We start from the raw sequence: 21,360 nt of genomic DNA, 5'->3' as shown, positions 1-21,360 counted from the left end.
CAAAATAAGGCCTTTTACATCTACAAAACCAGGGCTACTTGCTAGATAGTCTACTGAGTATACTCTGTTCGAGGAATCTAAGCACTATACACCAGGCTTTACACCTCAAGAGCATGTCTTTATAGGGTAACAGCATTAGCTACTTCAGTCACCTTAACAAATTGCTAAGCATATAGCCTGAGGCATCATACCACGAAGTACAGTCCTACAACCCTTCAGCTGGGTCCTACAAGCAACACAGCTGTGATTCTGCACCTGGGCTAACTACAAGCCAGCTAAGAAGAGTTAGTCGTAGCCTGGACACAGCATTAAGCTGATGCAGCCTTACCGCTTTGAATTTATGTTACCCATACAATTCTCCATTGTATAATTTCCCAGCCCACTTTTTAGAGTGTTGAAGACCCAGATACCTTCTTTTTCTCTTTCGAGGGAGTTTCTCAACAATAAGCACTTCAGAAATAAGTGGCCTGAATTTATAAGTGCCTGAAGCATCTAAAAAGCCTAATTTTAGGTTTTTATTTTTAAGTGTCTTGGGTGCTGTTTCTAGAGTTCTCCAAAAAATTTCATCCAACCCACCATGCAGACTGTTTTTCCTACACTTGCTTTATTAATCTAGGAGTTCCCACTCAATTTCTTCACACCAGTTCAGCACTGGAGGTGCAGGAGCCTTCCTGCCTGCTGAGCCTGCCATATGGAAGAGTTATTTCTCCCCCTCACTGACTCTCCATTTTCTGTTTCATTTCATCAGAGCACACAACTTGTTCCCTGTTGCCTATTCCTCTCAGTTCTCTCTCTTTACCTACTTTTTCCCCACTTTTAAAAAGTGAAAGTGCACTCATTAAGTTTGGGAGGCATCTGAGATGCAGTCTGAGGGAAAGATGAAATGCAAAGTAAGTGTCTTGTTGATATCTCTCCAAAGTAGGAATAGTGCTGATGAAATTTTAAAATCTCTTGGAATTATCAGGATTCTCCTTCCTCATTACAAATTCAACTTCGAAAGGTCTGAGGTAAATCTGTGCACACATAAGGTGACACGAAAAATTATAAAAATATTCTGATGCTACAGAGTATGTAGGAACATAGTCTCTTAGGCAATTGCCTGTATCTGCTCACAATAGCTGCCAGCACACAGGAGCTGCTACGTTTTTTTCTGCAAAGCATGTGGGTGCAAGGTAAATGCCCACGTGTCTTTGGGTCTGCAAAGCAGGGTGAGATTTATATAAAGATCTCTGAAGTGCTTTCTGCATAGCCAAATAAAAAACCCATATTTTAAAAATCATTTTGATTTTACTGTTTCCATGAGTTGATAAGGTAAAGCTGGTTACGCATTTCTTCGTTCTGCATGGCTATTAAATACCATGGGCAGCCATTAACAAACCCAGCTAGGCCTTAAAGAAAAGTTTTAATAGGCAATGTGATGCTGACATTTACATTTTAAAACATATAAATTGTATATAGGTACATGTCTAAATATAGATATCATATTTCTTTTATCTAACCAGATTTTAACTCAGTTCTCATAAACTACTTTGAAAATCATGATAATTACTGAAAATAAGTCGTTAAGGAAAATGAGAGCAGCACAAAACACAATTGGCATTAGCTTGCTCAAGCTCCATTAGTCACTACCATAAACATTGTCATTTGCCAATTTGGTCTGAGGTTAATGTAACAGAATACTAATTTTAAAATGAAAAAAAGCAAAGCCAGCTGAGAGCATTAGTTTTCCAACACATTTTCTTAATCCATCTATCACAGTAATGATTAGTTCATGTGGCTCAATCTTGGACACAGATTGCTTTTAGTAGAGAACAACATGCAAACAAGGGCCAAACAAGGTAAACCCCTGTGTAATTGTATTAGGTCAGCAACAGGTCTAATGTGCTTGTTTAAGCTACTTAGCAGCCAATCACTACAATCTGGTATTTTTCTATTTTAGAGTCCCAGCCCATTGCAGGTGTGGCAGTACATTCATCCTAAGAAAATAACAAACTATTTGATTAGACTTGACTATTAGAAATAATTTTTGAGACAAGTCATAGAAAATGACTTTTAAATCAAGGGGTTGATATAGGTCATAAGTTAAAGTATTCTGAAGATGATGGGAGATCTAAGATAATTACTGTTTCTCTCCAAAAAGGTTACCAAAGCCACAGACTCAATATCAGAACAATTCAGCCAGTATAGTAAACATGTTCATCTGGTACCAGTACTGTGCTGCCCAAGATTAAATCTATTGTTTTCACAATATTCAGGAACGTGTGCTGTTAAACATTTGTGAAGATACAGAGAAACTCGTTTCTTCAATTTGCCTGTCAGCAAAATTCAAACATTATGTAGTATGCAGCAATACTGGCTCTAGCAACTTGCGATTTAGACAAGTCATAAAGAAGGCTGTATGCATAAGAACATAAAACCAATATGTCTCCCATACTGGGTCAGTCCAGCCAGGCCACCTCACCCAGTATTCTGTACAAAGATGATATTTAAGATGATATTTAAGAAAAACATGTAAGCTTGGCCACTTTCTGTGGTCTGTTCGCCTCGTATTTCCCCAGGGTCTACAACTGTTGTTCACAAATGTTAGCATCTGTTTATGGGCAAGTTGCCCATGAATGCTGTTCTCCATGGACATGCTGTCCATGTTCCAGCACGATAAGCAGAGAGGCTGTAGAGTGTGCTGGGGGAGTATCTCCACCCCTGAAGACTGTCAAGACTCGGCAAGACAAAGCTTTGGCTGTTCTGATCTAGTGTTGACCAGTCTGTCAAATCAAATGCTGCACAATATTCAAACAAATTAATCAAATGCCTGAACAACATTTTGCTATTCCAGTACTGAGGTTAGATCCTGAGCAACTAACGCTCAGACCTTATGACCACTAGAAGCACATTTAGGTTACTAACATTTAGGGAGTTCACATTATAAGGATTTAGTAAAGAGAAAATTCAGGTAAGACAAATTTAACAAGGAGATAAATGCAAACCTGACTCTGTGCTTCCATACACAGGCTCTGTTTTGGGTGATCACAGAAGAACATCGAACTATGGTCAATTTACCAATATATTTTTTAATCCTGAGTTAGATTAAGAACTCATTTTGACCATGTGGTGAGTTTCTACTTTCTTTTTTATGATTATGCAAAACTCCCCCATTCCATGCTCTGCTCTAAGTATCAAGCAATCTTGGCATATCTTTAATATTTCTTTAAGATTATTTGGAGGAAGGAGGACATAGAGCAATATTTCTTAGAGAACATCTTCTAAAGTAAAAAGCCATTCAAGTGCACTGATTTAATTAAGCTTTGTCAGAAAACATTTCTATACTTAGAATCATAGAATCATAGAATGGTTAGGGTTGGAAGGGACCTCAAAGATCATCTAGTTCCAATGCCCCTGCCATGGGCAGGGAAATCCTCCACTACACCAGGTTGCCCAAAGCCTCATTCAACCTGGCCTTGAACACTGCCAGGGATGGGGCATCCACAACTTCTCTGGGCAACCTGTTCCAGTACCTCACCACCCTCAATGTAAAGAATTTCTTTCTTATATCTAACCTAAATCTGCTCTCTTTCAGTTTAAATCCGTTGCCCCTTGTCCAATCACTACACGCCCTTGTAAAAAGTCCCTCTCCAGCTTTCCTGTAGGCCCCCTTTAGGTACTGGAAAGCTGCAATAAGATCACCCCGGAGCCTTCTCTTCTCCAGGCTGAACAGCCCCAACTCTCTCAGCCTGTCTTCATAGCAGAGGTGCTCCAGCCCTCTGATCATCTTCGTGGCCCTCCTCTGGACTCATTCCAGTAGCTCCATGTCCTTCTTGTGTTGGGGACTCCAGAGCTGAATGCAGTATTCCAGGTGGGGTCTCACGAGAGCAGAGTAGAGGGGCAGAATCACTTCCCTCGACCTGCTGGCCACGCTCCTTTTGATACAGCCCAGAACACAGTTGGCTTTCTGGGCTGCCAGCGCACATTGCCGGCTCATGTTCTATACGGCTTCTAACTATATACTTATACTTAAGTATAAGGTCCCTTCCAGCCCTAACGATTCTATGATTCTATGATTCTATACTTAAGTATAAGATATTTGTTTTCAGGGTGTTATTCTCACACACGAGAAGACAGAATCGTCTTTAAAGAAGGATTATCCAATTTGAGATTTTTAAAGTAAAATTTAAGACCTATTGTCCAAGATGCTAATGAACCCATCAATGCCTTCATTTTGCCTCATTTTTCTTTATTTTGAGGTAGACAGGATTGAGTGATAATTGAAACTTCTGTGAGCTTTCAGCAGGCAGCTGGGCAGCCCATTTTGAATGCAAGGCATCAAAAAATGCAAACACATACAATCACCACATAAACTACAGCCTTCATTATTAAAACATGTAGATTGGTAACACATTTTCCTTCTTTTAAAACAACATTACTTACGATGACAGCCAACTTCAAGGGTTTAGACTTAAAACCATGCAAGACGTTAAAGGCAACACCTTTTTCTTTACCTTTTAGACTAAAGTTAAAGACACACAAATAGTTACTTTGGAACAGAAGAGCGATCACATCATACTGCAATAATTCAACAGCTCACAAATCCACAATTAAAATATATAACTTCTTTTTCTTAAATCTACTGACATTTTGTCTCTTCAAAGCATAGCATTAGCATTCATCCCTCTTGTTTGCACCACTCCCATTAGCACATCTGCCTCTAAAGTGGTAATGAACCCGGTACAAACACTATAAGGCCACTCTCCACTCTGTGTTAATCAGGTGAGAAGCAAAATGTTGCCAAAGGAATCAGTCCAGCCCAGTCCCAAAATGATTTATGGGGAAGCAAGTTATGAAGCATCTTCTAGGGTGTCTAAGATGGTTTTATAATAATCATGGAGATGCTGAAATCCCAGAAGAATACTCAGAAAATCAAAATATTCAGGGAAATATATCCAGAACCCCCCCTAAATAATCCATCACACTCAGCAGGCCTTCTCTGTCTCCAGACTGGAAATCCTTTCTAACCAGGAGTCTCCTAAACAATCTCTGCCAACTCTGATGCAATCCATTGTCAAAGGCAATTACGTTCTTCCTATATCCTTCCTCCCAAAATTGCTTTTATGCTTTCTTCAATACTGGTTCTTAAGAAGAAAAAAAGGCAGAAGAAAGAATTCTTGTAAACGGTGTAAGGTAAATAAAGCAGGTTAATTCTTCAGGGTAGTTTGACATCAGCATTAAGATAACAACATTTTAATGCTCGCTGTGGACATTTGTAATCTTTGCAGCCAACTGCAATTAGCCAAAAGAAATAAACCACAAATAAACAGGAAGACCTTGCCTTTTTAATAAGTATATTTGATTTTTCCTTTGAAAGAAAACTCACCAATGGTGTAATATCTCTTCAACTCACTCCTCCGTGGATTGCGCCTTTGGGTGTTTGCGGTGTTATTCTGTTCCTCCTCAGAAGCAGCTGTCTTAGTGGCAAGTAAAGATTTACTGGGCTGAGGTGTCTGCGCTTCAGCTGCCACTGGGTTGCATCCTGGCCCACTAATATCCACTGACTGGGACTTCTTCTTTAATCTAAAGGCAATTTAAGGCAGTAAGGTATTATTAATCATCATTCTATGCCTAGACGATGTATAGAATAACAGTAATATATTTGTTGTGCAACATCTCATGCATGTCGCAGCAGAACAGCAATGATAAATTAGTCCCTGTATCAATTTCCCCTTTTAGCTGCTACTACATTAGTTATAGGACTTGCAACTCACTTGTAGCTACAAATGGTAAACTGCCCTCAGATCAGCTCACTGAGCTGCTTGAAGGATCAGTCCCCAATCTATTTCAGAGAAGATGAGCTGCCAACAATTATCCTATCATTAAGTTGCCTGGCTTAAGTTTCCATACATGAGGGATGTAAACAGAAATTAAATCTTTTGCACAAAGTGGCTGAAGTGGCTGACTTAATGATCTTCTGAATTCAGACACAATGCTACAACTGCATTTCTCATTCTGCCATAGTTTCAAAGTGGTGTTTCTCGCCGGAACTGAAGAATCCCGCTAACCCCAGGTACCATCTTGTCCACTGCAACAGCAGTGGACAGAGGAAAAGAAATTCTCTGCCCTGCAGAAGAAATCAGTGTTATGCAACTCGTTACTGCCATCAAGATAGCGTACAACTTATTAACCGCTATCCTCTGAGGCCGACCATCAGCCAGTTTTTTTCCCATCTAGCTGTCCACGCATCCAGACATAACATTGTAACTCTCACAAGTATATTGTGAGAGACAGTGTCAAAAGCCTTGCTAAAGTCCAAGCAAATGACATCAACACTCTCTACTCCTTCCCAAATCTAGTAATTTTATCAGAGTTCTGTGGGAAAAACTCTCAAATCCTACTTCAGAGTAGTGGTGAGTCCACTCCCACCACTGGATCACCGCAGTTCTGGCATGTCCTCTATCTCTAGCAACATAAAATAGAGTTTATTATGCTACTAGAGTTACTGAATAGAGACAAATGTTCTGTTATGATGAAGCTCACTACATTCACATTGGAAGTTGTCACCACTTTTCTTTAAATTAAGTCTTTATGAATGTATATAGTTGACCACAGGATTTGATTCTGGAAATAAAAGAGGTTTATGGCATTGCAGTGAGATACTGATTTGAGATGATAATTCTGAAATTTTGAAGCAAGTGAAGTAAAATGATAAAGTTCTGTAATGCCAAAGGATAATTCTATTAGGGTAATGACTTAATGCTAAGCAGCCTAGCTCTTAACTCTGTGCTTCCTTATTTTTAAAATATTTTCTCTATGTATTGGTTGCAATTAAGCAGCATGGATTCCTGCACTGAGAATGGAATCTGCTAGTTTAAGAGATTAACTGATTAAAATTGTAATAATAATTACTTCTATTAGTAGACTGGAAAATCTTCAGGTCATGATCAAGCTCTGGAGGATATATTAAAGTGTACGTAGAATTTTATGAATGACACTATGAAGACGAAGTTGCTATACTCATATGGAGTATTGTTAGTCCAGGGAAAGGACTAGCAGTTAGAAAGTTAGCAGACAGAAATTAACTTCTCTATGAAGCTACTTTCTCTATGAGAAAAACTACTTCCACTATAACCTTTTCCTTAGACTGGTTCAAGGTGTCTTGCATTTGAAGCAACGCTCCCCAGCTCCAATGCCTCTGCACAAACAGTTCAGGATGACAGAGACCTTTATCCCTCCTACATATAAGAAAGGTTGCAACGGGTCAAAGCAGATGTTCATCTAGACAAGTGTCTTGTCTCTAACAACTCCCTCAATGGAAAGGGTACAGGCAGGTGCACAGTGCTACCTCCCCGAGGATATCCTTCCAGTTTCCAGTAAACTCTGGTTTACGGGTTTCCCGAGTCAGATGATGCACCTTTTTTAGCTCTAGGAGTTATTTTTCTTGGTTTCTCTTTACTCCTGAACTCATCTAACTTCTGATATAGGCAGCATCCTGCCTTGATGGGCTCTGGTTTGATTCTGCATTGTGTTCATTTTAGCAAACAATAGCCACCACAGCTTATTTTAATGACTTGTAAGAGTGTCATGAGAAACAATGAACAAGAACACTACTCCATGTACACCAGCTGCTTAAATTAGCTCCTGCTTTTCAAAGAGCCCTATAGATACAGGAAGAACAACTTGTCACTGTGATAAAACTGTCCTTACTTTGAAGATCTTGGTCGATGGTCCCATATGTGGAGTCAGTGGGGACATCATCCCGAACAGATTGAGATGAAATAACTGAATACTTCTATGAGCACTGATACATATAGAAATCAAAGTAAGACTGGGCAGGGCATTCTCTCTGAGTAAACACTGTGTGAGAAGAAAAGAAAGCTCTGTTGTTTGAAATGATCCTCCAGAAACTGAGACCTTGTTTTGAGAAGTTCTACCTTTAAACCTACAGCAGGTCAAATGTATTTACCTAAAATGAAGGCTGGAATATTTCATTGACTCATTAACAATGAAATGGTGTTCCACTATGATGTTAAATTTTGCTATGTTGTTGAATATGCCATATTTCAGGTCGTATAAAAAGTCACTATAATTCCTTACCACTTGAAATCTTTGAAGATTTAAAGGATAACTTTTGGGAAGCAAACCACTAATTTTCAAGAATTAATGCTCTACCTCAGACCAAAGCTTCCACGGTGATTACACCATCTTGCTTCTATGTTGGGCAAAACAGTTGTGGGCAAAGAAGCTAAAAAGTGTTCAGTACCTCCATAATCCCAAACCAAGGCATGTGAGGGCTAAGGATCAACAAGCGTACATATGTCCTGCATTAAGCATTTCTGTGCTCTGCCCCAGAGCAAGACAGACAGCAGGTGAGTTGAAATAAATGGTACAAATTGAAAAATACCATTATGATTTATATTCTCAATTATGTTATGAACACATTCTTCACCACCAAGGTTGTCTGAAGGACAGTTCAATTAATAAAGCTGTGAATTACAGTGTGGAGGTAGCTAATAAAATAGCTTGCTTCACTGTGGGGAATACCAGATTGTTATTACAAATATACTGTGTCTATTCTTCTAGAATCACATAAGAATAAAGGGATAATACCTGTCATCTGAGTAGTAAAAATGCCACATGGCCTTTTTCAGGTGACTTATGATTAATACAATACTCGGTTGAAGTGCCTATAGCAAATTAATATCCAAAAAGTTATCTACTCTTGCAATCCAGAATAATTTAAATGTAAGACTTCTGGAGTCATAGGTACTCGAGTACTAAAATTAAAGAACAAGAGCATGAAATGCAAGCAAGTGGACATAATATTGTCCAACTGTTCTTGAGAGACCATGGTGACAGTGCTTTTGCTGCCAGGAAAGACAGAAAGATACAGGGTCTGAATTAATTTAGACTCTGCGATAACAGTGTCAGCTGAGTAGGACACAGGTTCAAGTAAGGACACAACTTTATAGCAATGACTTGACAAAAACAAGCAACTTACTCAGATGCATCTTCCTTCAGCCCACCTGAACTGCGTATCGATACAGTCATGGCTGGCAAATAGTCTGAAAATGCACTGCAGCCCTTGAACTGCATCTTCTCTAGACCACATCTTGCAAAGACAGCCTGAGTTCTGTGTATGTTTTGAAGCCAAGAGAAGGAATTCTTTGTAAGCCTGACCATTTTCCAGCACCCTGCTTTATTACTAGCTTTGAGTTGTGTTTGTTTTGGGTTTTTTTTATATTAAAGCTGCACAGTCAGGCTGGAACAAGATTTATTCCCTGACAGAAAGAAATCTCAACATGCCTCAGCATCACTTTCCTGGTTCCTGCTTTGTTTCAGGCTGTCTGCTTGTAGAAAAATAAATAAAAGATACAAGAAATACTGTTGCAAGGCTTTTTTTATCTTCTACTCCATGTATTCTGTAGCAACCTTCAACTAACTTGTCAACCATGGGCAACATAGATCTTGCAGTATCGCCTGATGTGACCCAAAATGCCGCTGGTGCAGCCAGCCAGCGGCCAGCACGCCAGCGAGGATGTCAAAGTCAGCACTGCACTAGTCAGGCTTGGACATGCAGATTTGATAGCAAGGACCAAGTTCTAACTTGACTGAAATCTGAGGTAGAAGAGGCAAAAATTTTTTTCTGCAGCTATCCTTAAATTATAGCAGTTCCAGCAGACGAGAAACTACGCAACAAAAAAAAAAAAAAAAAGGAAAATCTGTGGCCATTGGGAGGTGTGAAATGCTGAGCTGGTCACTGCTGTTGTCTTCTGGCCACTGGTGGCTTCTGTGAAACGCAGTCGTGCTCTCACTTGGGTGTTAAAACAGGCACCGTCACAGCAAAAGCAGTAAGTTCAGAGGAGAAGCTAACACGGAATGACTGTGAAGGCCCAATTACTGATAATTAATTGAGGCAACACATCCTGGGTCAAAGTTCAAGCAGGGCCAGAGGTGGGGTTACTCAGCTGCTGCTGACTGGATCTGGAAATGCTGTGTTTGCTTGGAACATGGATGAGCAGCACCTCTGTTTCAGATAATCATGTCCAAACTCACATTTCACACACCTATTTGTGTAATTCAATTGCATTATTGCTAATAACCCATTAAAACTCCATTTGCTCTTGATATATTTTCCTAGAACAGATGTCACACATCCCAGTAACTCCAGATGTCCGAGACCTTCCATGCAGTCACTCCTCAGTGCCCCTAACCTACCAGGCAGAGGCACAAAGCCCAGATCTGCCTGTCAGCATCCTGTCAGTCACTGATCACAGAGTATTTGCTCATTTAGCTAATCCAGGAGGAATGTGCATCTCCAGACTGTGTGATATGACATACTTGTAGGTAGATACACTGAGTAGCTCTTGAACTTGTGCTTTATTTCTCTTTCCATCCTCTACATACAACTGCAAAGTTTTTTACTGCATTTTAGAAACAGCCTAACAGATGGCTCCAGCTTTTACCTCCTCCTGACCAGCTGGCACCCTGCGCTCCCCAGCAGCACCTCCCAGGACAGGTCACTTTAAACAGATTCTTGCCATTTCCCTCAAAAAGAAAATGTGGTCGGGTGGCCAGGCATTAATCACCAAGTGCTCTGGGCAGTCCATACATGTGGGAAGTCCTGAAATCCTTGGGCTAGTGAATTCACTGGGAAGTCTGCTATAGATTTTAAGCATTAGGATTTATCCCTGGCATTCACTATCACAAACCAACTCAGTTCCTGATACAATCAATGCACTTTTTCATATTATAATTGCAAATTGAACTTTTGTAAAGCAGTGTGGAAAAAAACATAAGGCATTATTCTCTAAACAGATCTTGAAAGCACCTAAAACAAGCATGGCTGGCAGTCCAGCCCAAAATAAAAGAAAAAAAAAGTGTTTAAACCATTTATGGTGGAAACGAACATGCATACAAAGCATCCCAGCGGCTGGGAATCTGTACAATTCGATCTTTGTGAATTTCTATGTAAAAATTTCTTACTGCAACAAAGATTTGGAGGAAAGCCTAGCTCATTCCTATCTACCGAATACAAAAAAACACCCTGTGCCCCTTGTGACTATTGCAGAGATTTTACTACACAGTTAACAGGAGAAGCAAAATCATTCATTTGAAGAGTGATGCTTACTCTTCAGAGACACATTTAGTAGTTCTGAATGCCCAGAAGAGCTGGTTATGAATTTGATTTCTTTGTAGCAAGAAATGTCGTTTAAACCAATGTTGACGGCCAGGATTTATCTGATTCTGGAAAAAAGTAAGCTGCTTCTTCTGTTTTCAACACAGCACTGCAAAGGTCTGACAACCACAGAAGACCTAACCTCACAGCATCTGGACAGACTAGTCCCAAAACCAGTTACTTTATTCCCCTGTGGACACACTATCGCCACCAGCTGCCACACAAATCTGCGTTTGCACATGGTTGGCATTTTATGGCCTCTGTGACCATTCAGAGGGACCAGGTGAAAGGCTTGTGGCTTGCAGTCAGGCTCCATGTACTGCCTGGGGCTCCTTCTGCAGCCTTGCAGCGTGAGGCCACGCCACAGAGGGCTGCTGGAAGGTCTTTTGTTTAATGCTCTTGAGTACCACCTGTCCTCTCCCAAAGACAGCAGGATCAGACTGATACAGACAAAAAACACTCATGATGACGATGCGTCGGTTCCTCACGGAGAGAGACGAAACAGAGTGCGGGAAGGAGCCGCTGGCAAGGGACCGGCGCAGGGACCTGTACAGCCATCAGCCATGGGAAAGGGGAGTGGCAAATGGCTTTTCACCGTGGGAGATTTAAGAAGCACCAAATGAAGGCAAGCAGCAAGTTTGAAATAAACACAAAGTACTTCTTTGAACAGTATGTAATTGTATGATGGAAAAAATTGTGCAGGCTAGGAGCGTCGCTCGGCACAAGAATGAATGACACGAGTCAGGCGGAAAACATCCACTGGGGTCCGTGAAGCATGCAGGCACTTCAGCAAACAAATTCCTTGAACTCAGAGCTGCTGGAAGGTGTAGGAGTTTCACAGGGGAAAAAGAGACACTCAGTGCATGCTCCATCTCTCTTATTATCCCCAAATATCCACTACTACGTCAGTACTACACACAACCGAGTGCAACACACTTGCAATTCAAACCTGAATTGGTCATTATGAATTGCAGAGAGAAATAAAACCAATCACCACAAAGCAGTAGGAAAACAGACCACCACTAAAATCAATGTCTGTCAGTAAACAAACAAACAAACAAAACACAGAAAAGCCCTTCGGACTGTTATTTTGCATGTGCATCATGCAGCAGAGATTTCTGACAATGCAAGCAGCTTATGAGATCATTTGAAGGCAGAAAACAAGAACAAGATGATCTTCACACAAGTGGCGTTGTGAAAGGATTAGGAATGAATTCACACCTGCGCAGCTCAAAAAGCAATTCAAAGCGGCAGGAAGATACCAACAATGCAACATTCAGCCTAGCTTCAGGAAAGAAAATGGTGCAGGCGCAAGAGCTATGTGCAAAAAAATAATTCAACATCCTATTTTCCTCTATAACCCCCAGCATATGTATTTGAGTATGCAGAGCAAGCATATAACACACTTTTTTGTTCCTTTACGCACACTACTGAAAACCACCGTGCAAATTAAAGACACAACAGTTGTCAATCATCAGAGTACCAGAAAGCAAACCAAACCCACCCTCTCTCCACTTCCCAATCCTCCTTATAGAAGTGGTCCCAGCACATGCAGGAAAACTGCCACCATCCCTCCTTCTGTCAGAAAAGACAATGCCGAACCAGAAGTTTCCACTAGGCTTCTTGGGAAAAGACAAAAAGTATCTAACTGATTGAAAATCGGTTTTGTGATGTGTGGAATAGGCAACCCTCACCCTCTTAACAAAGCTCTATAGACAACACTGGTGCCTCACGTGTTTCAAGGGCACATCACAGAATAAAGACTTACAAAAATGAACACAAACCTTGTGATTATTCCTGGGAGCATGACAGCACTGCTACAGGTAAACCCTTGGAGGACCATTTACAGAAGACATACAGATTGGTTGCTGCCAGGTTACATCCATGAACTCCAAGCGGGAGAATCCAGAATCCACTTGTGGTTCAAGTGTGACAAGGCATTCTCACTGCCTGGGAGAGAAGCGTTAGTGAGTCTGCGGGCAAAGGAGTCAAAGCGCTCTACACACCACAGATGGGCCTGGAGATGTACATTCGCAGGAGGATGAGGCATGGCAGAAGTGGGGAGAGAGGTGAAGATGATGATGATGGAGAGGAAGATGGCAGCGGTCACGCTAAATACATAACGTAACTCAGATAGTCACAGCATGTACAATTCATTCTTTTCTTCCTGCCTAAGCTTTCAGAAGGGTTAAGAGCTCAAGGTCATATGGCTTCACCATGACTGTATAATATCTTACAGATGGTTTATGTGGTGGAAGTAATATGTTCTGCAAGTAGGCTGGATGAGAATTTCTTGATCTTTTCTTTCAGGATTTTGAGAGGGTGGGTTGCCATACTGTACTATTTGCTGACAGTTATCATGATTCTGGACATGTTTTAGAAGAGATGTGAAAAGTAAATTACTATTTTGAATCTTGCTATTTTGTTAATAGCTGCTACGCTGTTATTTAAATAACTCCCACCAGTTCCATTTTCACAAAAGCTCTTCCAATGCTTTATGCAAATCTACTTTAGTACAATTTGCCTGGGTCTTGAAATTTCCAGCTCCATCATATTCGGCACGGAAAAATGTTGCATAATGGTTTCAAATTGATGATAATTTCTGTTTCATTCATATTTGTCTCATTAATGCTGTAGCATTATATTTAATGCAACCTTATTTGTAAGGATGGATTCAAATTGTCTGATCTATTTTAAGGTTGTATCACTAAGGAAGGTCTTTACTTCACCTGATTAGATAGAGCTATTTCTGAAATCTCCTTATTATAGGCTATGCAACCAGCACCCAGATCCTATTCCCCTGAAAATTACTGTGAGATTTTCACATATCCTATATTAGGAAGAACCACATCCTATATTACCACCTTCTCTCTCTCAAACACTGAATTCAGAGTTTCCAAAGGCAGCTGTAGCCAGTGATGCAGGAGCTAGATGGCATACCCTGAGACATATGGAATACCACACCTACAGTGAAGCCATATAAACTCATAGCATTTTTCCATATAATTAACTTGTCATAATATCAATTATTTTCTGTGCTAACTGCAAGTAATTCATACATCAACAAAGCTGGTTTATCCATAGCCTTTAATTTAGGCAATTGCATTTACATTTCTGATTGCAATCCTAGGCTTGACTGTTTTCCGAGCTGTTTACAAGTCAGCTGCAATATACCTGGGCACTTCGCGTTCCCGAGATTGCTACAGTATATGCAGTCATAATATGCATACAATTATGTAGTCAAATTTGGAAGCAAAAGGGCCTTTAACTTCTCAAAGAGACAGAGGTTGAAGAGGAAGAGAAGGTTGGAAGTTACAATGCTCTTACGGTACCACAGATTTGTGTGTTCTAGTTCTACCACCTCAACAAATCAGCATCAGCACCGCAGGCAATCGCGGCTCAGGTTTGACGAGCATGACCATTCTGGAATTCTATGATTCTACGATACGCTTGTCCTCAGGTATGAAAATGCCAATCTGCACGTTCTTCTGCTTTGCCCAGTAGCTCATACAACTTGAAATGTACGCAGTGAGACAACTTAAAGACTTCTTTCAAAATATAAAACTGATTTATACATCATTATTATCCTTATTCCACAAAACATACATGAGAGAAGACATTCTGATCTCATCACTGAAAATTCAGTGAGTTTTAAAGCTATTTTGTAAAAAGCGAAAAGAGAACGAATAACCAGTGAGTCAGATCCTGCCAGGGCCACCTCTTTGTGCAACAGCCCATCAGCTGGAGTGTCTTCAGGCATCTGCAGACCTTCTGCTCTGGTCTTCCTCCTGCAGCTGTGCAGCCTGCCCTGTCACAGTATGACATGCCACTGTCAATGCTCCACAGGGCTCCTGGGCAGCCACAAGTGCCAGCGAAGAAATGCAGCAAGCAAGAGAGCCTCCCTCTTGAGTCTGAAAATTAGGACATGCTGCAGAGTTTAAAGACTGACCCTCTGTGACCAGATCATGGATCTGGGGAAGGGAGTCAAACCAGGGCAGCAGAAGACACAAACCTCATAGGTATATATCCAAATCTTCGCCATGCTCCTTCCCAAACAGAGCCTCTCCTCCTCTTCCTAGAGTCACAGACTCACTCTCACACTAAAGTTCAAAGTGCCCCCCCTATCTGCTTCCCACCAGGCCTGGGGGCTATGGGGCTGCACTGTGAAAGCCATTATCGCTGTTTCACTTTTCTAAGAAAGAGGCAGAGCGCATTACACAGATGCTAGGACCAGAAAAATATCTACTACCTAGAAGTTTTTGGAAGCACCCACCTGTCCTCATTGAATACAGGTCAATGACAAGACTGAACCAAGGCTAGCAACTTAAACTGTAAGCCAAACGGTACTCATCTTAGGCAATTAAATTATGTGATTTGTACAAAAACAGTTTCTTCATACTTTTGCAATACATATTAGCCCTGAAAAAAAATTACATGCATTATGTGCATAATATATTTTTCTATAAGTCCTCGCAGGACAAAAAGCAGCTGCCATAAATTGAAGCAATTAGCACCAACTCACAAAGGGCAGACATTCATTACAGTGAAGAGAGAGACAGAAGTTGTTCCTTGAGGAGACTAAAACATCTAGCATTTCTCCTTGCTAGGAATATAAATTGGTTCTCAGAGTGCTCTGCAGGACATTTTAATATGGGATAAACCTCTGTGGAAGCGCATATATTAGAATCGTAGAATCATAGAATCGTTTTCGTTGGAAAAGACCTTTAAGATCATGAAGTCCAACTGTTAACCTAGCACTGCCAAATCCACCACTAAACCATGGCCATAAGCACCACATCTACATGTCTCTTAAATATCTCCAGGGATGGTGACTCAACCACTTCCTTGGGCAGCCTGTTCCAGTGCTTGGCAACCCCTTCAGTGAAGAAATTTTTCCTAATATCAAATCTAAACCTCCCTTGGAGCAACTTGACACCATTTCCTCTTGTCCTATTGCTTGTTACTCGAGAGGAGAGACCAATCCCCACCTCACTACAACCTCCTTTCAGGTAGCTGTAGAGTGGTAAGGTCTCCTCTCAGCCTCCTTTTCTCCAGGCTAAACAACCCCAGTTCCCTCAGCCGCTCCTCATAAGATTGTGCTCTGGACCCTTCACCAGCTTTGTTGCTCTTCTTTGGATGAGCTCCAGCACCTCAATGTCTTTCTTGTAGTGAGGGGCCCAAAACTGAACGAAGTATTCAAGGTGTGGCCTCACCAGTGCCCAGTACAGGGGGCAATTCAAAGGCAAGTTAGAAACTAGGCAAACGAGAAATCTTTCATCCTTATAGCCAAAGGAGAATTGAGTTTTTGCCTTTCACTTCACTCATTCAGCATTTCAAATAGTAAGCATAATAAGCATAATTTTAGCATTTTAATGAAATGTGCAGAAAATGTATAGATTGTATAAAATGACCTTTATATTGGTTGGCTTTTTTGACTACTATTTGATTATACATCACACCCTCCACTGAAAGCATGTTTATCCAAGCTACTTTTTCTTGAGGGAGTTTCACTGGGCACTAACCATACAGTTTTGAAAAAGTCCTTGTCTTGTTCTTTTTGTATTTCTGATTCATAAACCAGGTTAGCCAAGGTTATACCAGATGAGAAAGAAACGTCTTCAAAGATCCAGGAATATTTTGTACTTAAACAAGACAAAATTATCCTCCTACCCTTCTGGCAGGGGACCCTCCTGCTCTTGGTATTCAGCTCCAACTAACCCCAACCAGCTTTATCTTTTCACCTGGGGTCAGTAACGTGGCAAAGCAGTTACCAGCATTTCCTCCTGAGCTCCAAGAACAGCCCAGAGGGCTGGCTGGGGATGCCAGCCCATACTCTACTCACTGCAGCCACACAGTAAACACAGATCCAGAGCCTTGTCAAGGTGTCATCAGACACAATAAGAAAATGGAAAGTCTGTTAATTGCACCTATTGAAAAAATGCTATTCTGAGCATATATGTTTTCACGTCTTGCATCCCAAAAAGCAAGCAATGCCACCTGATAAGCTGATTAATAACAGGTTGTACCAAGAGAATCTATATATAAAGGAGAAACATACATCTGAACAGATAGGTTGTGAAATAGTGCCTATTTATTTAAAAACAAACGGAAATCCCACACAACTATTTTGTTTCTCAGTTCTGTGGTAGTAGGAGGAACATTTTTAACAACTTTTTCCTTTGTGCCCACAAGAGTGTAAAGGTTGTAAAGACATTTCTTCACGTCTCCACCCTCCAAGCACAGCCCACAAGCACTGTTGATACACCGCCTTGGTCGCAGAAGGGACCGTGCACCGGGGGAAGCTCTGTGGGACAGAGCAGCAGGAGCAGCAGGAGCTGCAGGAGCGAGGATGTGGCTCAGGCAAGCACAGAGATTATGTTCAACCTGAACCCAAGCAAACGTATTCTGAGCACATGTCCTGGTTTTAGCTGGGACAGTTAGCTCTTCTTTTAGCAGCTAGAAGAGCTCCCTGTTTTGGTTTTACTCAGAGGCTCGCTCTGAGAAGAATGTTGATAGCGCACTGAGGTTTGTGGTTGGACATGAGACTCCAAGGACTTTTCAGTGTGCTGGAGTGCAGAAGCACGGCGGGATAAGGGGGGAGCATAGCCGGGACAAGGGGGCCACGATTCCCCTTGTGATTTGTGGTGGAACTTAAGATTGAGGGCCAAACTGGCCAATTAGTATTCCATATCATGCAGCGTCATGCCCAGTATAAAAGTGAGGGTCAGTCAGACAGAAGGGCTTTTGCGCTTTGGCTCTTTCACCGCTTTTGCTCTTTTGCGCTTGCTGCGCTTTTGCTCTACTGTTTTTGGTTTTTTTTTCTTTCTCTCTGTTCCAGTACTCCCACTCTTGGAGTACTCTCTCTCTCTCTGCCCCTCTCTATTTCGGGGCCTTGCGTTCGTCTGGGATTGCAGCTTCGGGACGAGACGGGATTTGGATAAGAGGGGGTGGTGAGCACCTACACTGTGTATTAAATCATCTGTATTAAATTGTTCTTATCTCAACCCACGGGTTTCCCATTTCTCCTTTAATTCTCTCCCTCATTCCTGGGGGTGGGGGAGGGTGAGTGAGCGACTGTGTGGGTTCGGTTGCTGGAGCGGCCTAACCCACGACAGCACAACAAACTGGTAAAAAAAAAAAAAGGGAAAAAGAAAAAAGAAAACCTTCAAGAACACAAAAGTTTTTTATATGATGAGAATGTTTGAGATTTCAACAGTAATTTCAAGATCCCCTAACTGTGGGGACAGAAGATAAATGTGATGTAATGTGATGTGATGTGATGTGATCACAGTGAAAATTCTCACTGTCATAGAATCATAGAATGGCATAGGCTGGAAGGGACCTCAGAGATCATCTAATCCAACCTCCCCGTCATGGGCAGGGACGCCTCTCAACTAGATCAGGGTACTCAAGGCTCCGTCTAACCCGGCCTTGAACACCTCCAGGGAGGGGGCATCCACAACTTCTCTGGGCAATTTATTCCAAAGTCTTACCACCCTCGTACTGAAGAATTTCTGCCTAAGATCTAATCTAAATCCGTTCTCCTTCAACTTAAACCCATTTCCCTTTGTCCTATCAGTGGACACTCTTGTAAAAAGTCCCTCCCCAGCTTTCCTGTAGGTTCCCTTCAGGTATTGGAAGGCAGCTACTAGGTCCCCCCGAAGTCTTCTCTTTTCAAGGCTGAACAATCCCAGCTCCCACAACCTGTCCTTGTAGCAGAGGTGCTCCAGCCCCTGGATCATCTTTGTGGCCCTCCTCTGAACATGCTCCAACAGATCTATGTCTCTCGTATGGTGGGGACACCAGAACTGGACGCAGTATTCGAGGGGGGGTCTCACAAGAGTAGAGGGGGAGAATCACCTCTCTCAACCTGCTGACCACGCTTCTCTTGATACATCCCAGGATGCGGTTGGCCTTCTGAGCCGCATGAGCGCACTGCCGGCTCATGTTGAGCTTCTTATCTATAAACACCCCCAAATCCTTCTCTTCAGGGCTACTGTCAACCCACTCTGTGCCCAGTTTGTATTTGTGCCTAGGATTGGCCAGACCCAGGTGAAGGACCTTGCGTTTTGACTTGTTGAAGCTCATGAAGTTTGCACTGGCCCAATTCTCAAGCCTATCAAGGTCTCTCTGTATGGCATCTCTTCCCTCAAGTGAGTCTACGGCACCACACAACTTGGTGTCGTCGGCAGACTTACTGAGGGTGCACTCAGTGCCGTCATCCATGTCGCTGACAAAGATGTTGAACAGCACTGGACCCAGAACAGACCCCTGAGGGACACCGCTTGACACTGGTCTCCACTGTCAGTAAATTCTAAGTCTGCAGAGCGGTAAGCAGGAGGCACTGCTGGTATCTATCCTACACGAAGTATACATTTTTAATTTGGATATTGGCTCGCAATGGACTATGCCTACAATCTTCATCAGGGCCATGAAGGCTCTCTTCATTCCCATCAGTGCAGTTTTCTCCTCCTCTTAGCTTTCATTTTACAGTAAGAATTATGACAGACAATTTCTTTTTTCAAGTTTCCTTACAAATGAAATTCCCTCTTGCCTCTTAAGATGACTTAGTCCTGGGTCCTTTCAAGTCCTCCCCTGTAATCCTCTTTTCTGCTCCCGTTATTCAAGTCACTGTGCTTTGATGACCCAATGATCAAATCATATTACTGGCTGCTGGAAGCCACCAGAGATTTCGATAGCAGATTTCTGCTATTTTAAAATATGTCTTTAATAAAAGTGTCACCATTCATGTTGATTTCTCCCATTTACTGAATGTAAAGGCAATTCTAGACTTCACAAAATGTTGCCACCAGCGGATCTCATGCTGGCCAAGGCCGGGAGCGCCCTGAACGCCGTGTCCGTGCACAGTGCCAGGACTGAGGGTGGCTGGGGGTGGCACAGGCGTCCCTGTGCCCTCAACTTCAAGCAGACAGTGTGGGAGTTCCACTTACAACTGTGACAGATGTACAACTGTGACAAACTAAATATGTAGTTCAGTACGTACATAATTCAGATTTATATAGACACAGGTGTATGTTTAAAAAGATATATACTTTTTTAATATTTAAATAACAAGAGATATTTTTCAGTCTTTCCTTTCATAAAAATACATACCCTGTTTCTACACCACATAGCAAAACTTTAACGTTAGGAAAGGAAATTGCCTAAGAAAGGAAGGGACTCTCTCCATAGCAATGATAGCAGTAAATGTTGAAAAAGTTTTTAAAAATACAGCAAAGATTGTTTTGTTAGGTACAGACTGAAGGCTTCATTTTTAAGTTGTGTGTTTAATAAACCCATCTGGACATCAAGTACTGCAGTTACCATATTTCTCAGTATTTTCTCAGAAGCTGAACTTTGTTCTGACAAGTGTTGCCAGTCAATTAAATTAAAACAGAGAGCAGCATGATGAAGTGTGTTGCTGCTCAGTCTTTAACAGACCAGCTATGTGTTTCTGAGTCTCTCCCAGCTTCCCGACAGAGGCCCTGATTCAGTGGTGTCCTTAGGTTCCTGTCTGATGCTGAGACCACCAGCAAGGTGGCTCAGCTGCCTCTATCCTGGGAAGGAGGTGACCATTAATGCACATCACAGCTTATCAACAGATATCATCCAACTTTTTTTTTTTTTACATATGCAATGTAAATCTCTAGCTGTCAGTTTGAATGTCAATAGTAACAAGAAATATCAGATTTGCAGGACTTAAGGTACCTGGACTCTTTTCAGCATCCTAGTAAGGCAGAACCATATTTTTTAAACCAGCTGTGGAGGCAGGTCACAGCTTGCAAAGGACCAGTAAGCACACGCACATGTTGAGATTCAAGAGGAGACAGCTAGGATCCTTCTGTAGAGCCATCTACCAAGCCACTACATCATAAAAACATTTAAATGTCAAAACTCTTTATTTAAGTTGCAGAGCATGTAGAAGCCTTTGTAAGAAACTGCATTAATAAACACAAAGTAGTTGATGCCTGAGAGGCAGGTAAGTGCCCAGGATGGTACAAGCCTGTTCAGATCCTCACCTTAAGGCTCAGCTCCTGGTAAGCAAAACATTCCTGTGCAATGTCAAAGCAAAACGATCCCTCTCAGCTTTTTTCTCACTTTCTTTCAGGATGCATCTTGCATCTATGCCCCTGTGCTTGAACAACCTCTCTTGGGTCAGCAGTGTTTGAGCTGTTGTGTCTTCAGTAATTGCACTCTCT

General features: G+C 41.7%; 1 protein-coding gene across 1 annotated transcript in view; it reads right to left on the bottom strand.

Annotated features, from left to right (window-relative positions):
- Positions 1-13,004, bottom strand: part of OXR1 (oxidation resistance 1) — a 158,803-nt gene extending 145,799 nt beyond the window's left edge. The window contains exons 1-2 of the mRNA XM_086608781.1: positions 12,946-13,004; positions 5,366-5,562 (exon numbers count right to left, since the gene is read on the bottom strand). Coding sequence (XP_086464907.1) covers positions 5,366-5,562; positions 12,946-13,004 — 256 coding nt within the window. The remainder of the gene's footprint in view (positions 1-5,365; positions 5,563-12,945) is intronic.
- Between the last annotated feature and the right edge of the window lie 8,356 nt (positions 13,005-21,360).

This window comes from Tauraco erythrolophus, chromosome 3 (genome assembly GCF_009769465.1).
Source record: "Tauraco erythrolophus isolate bTauEry1 chromosome 3, bTauEry1.pri, whole genome shotgun sequence".
In the NCBI taxonomy this organism is placed as follows: Eukaryota; Metazoa; Chordata; class Aves; order Musophagiformes; family Musophagidae; genus Tauraco; species Tauraco erythrolophus.
This window is presented reverse-complemented; position numbering and strand designations above follow the sequence as displayed.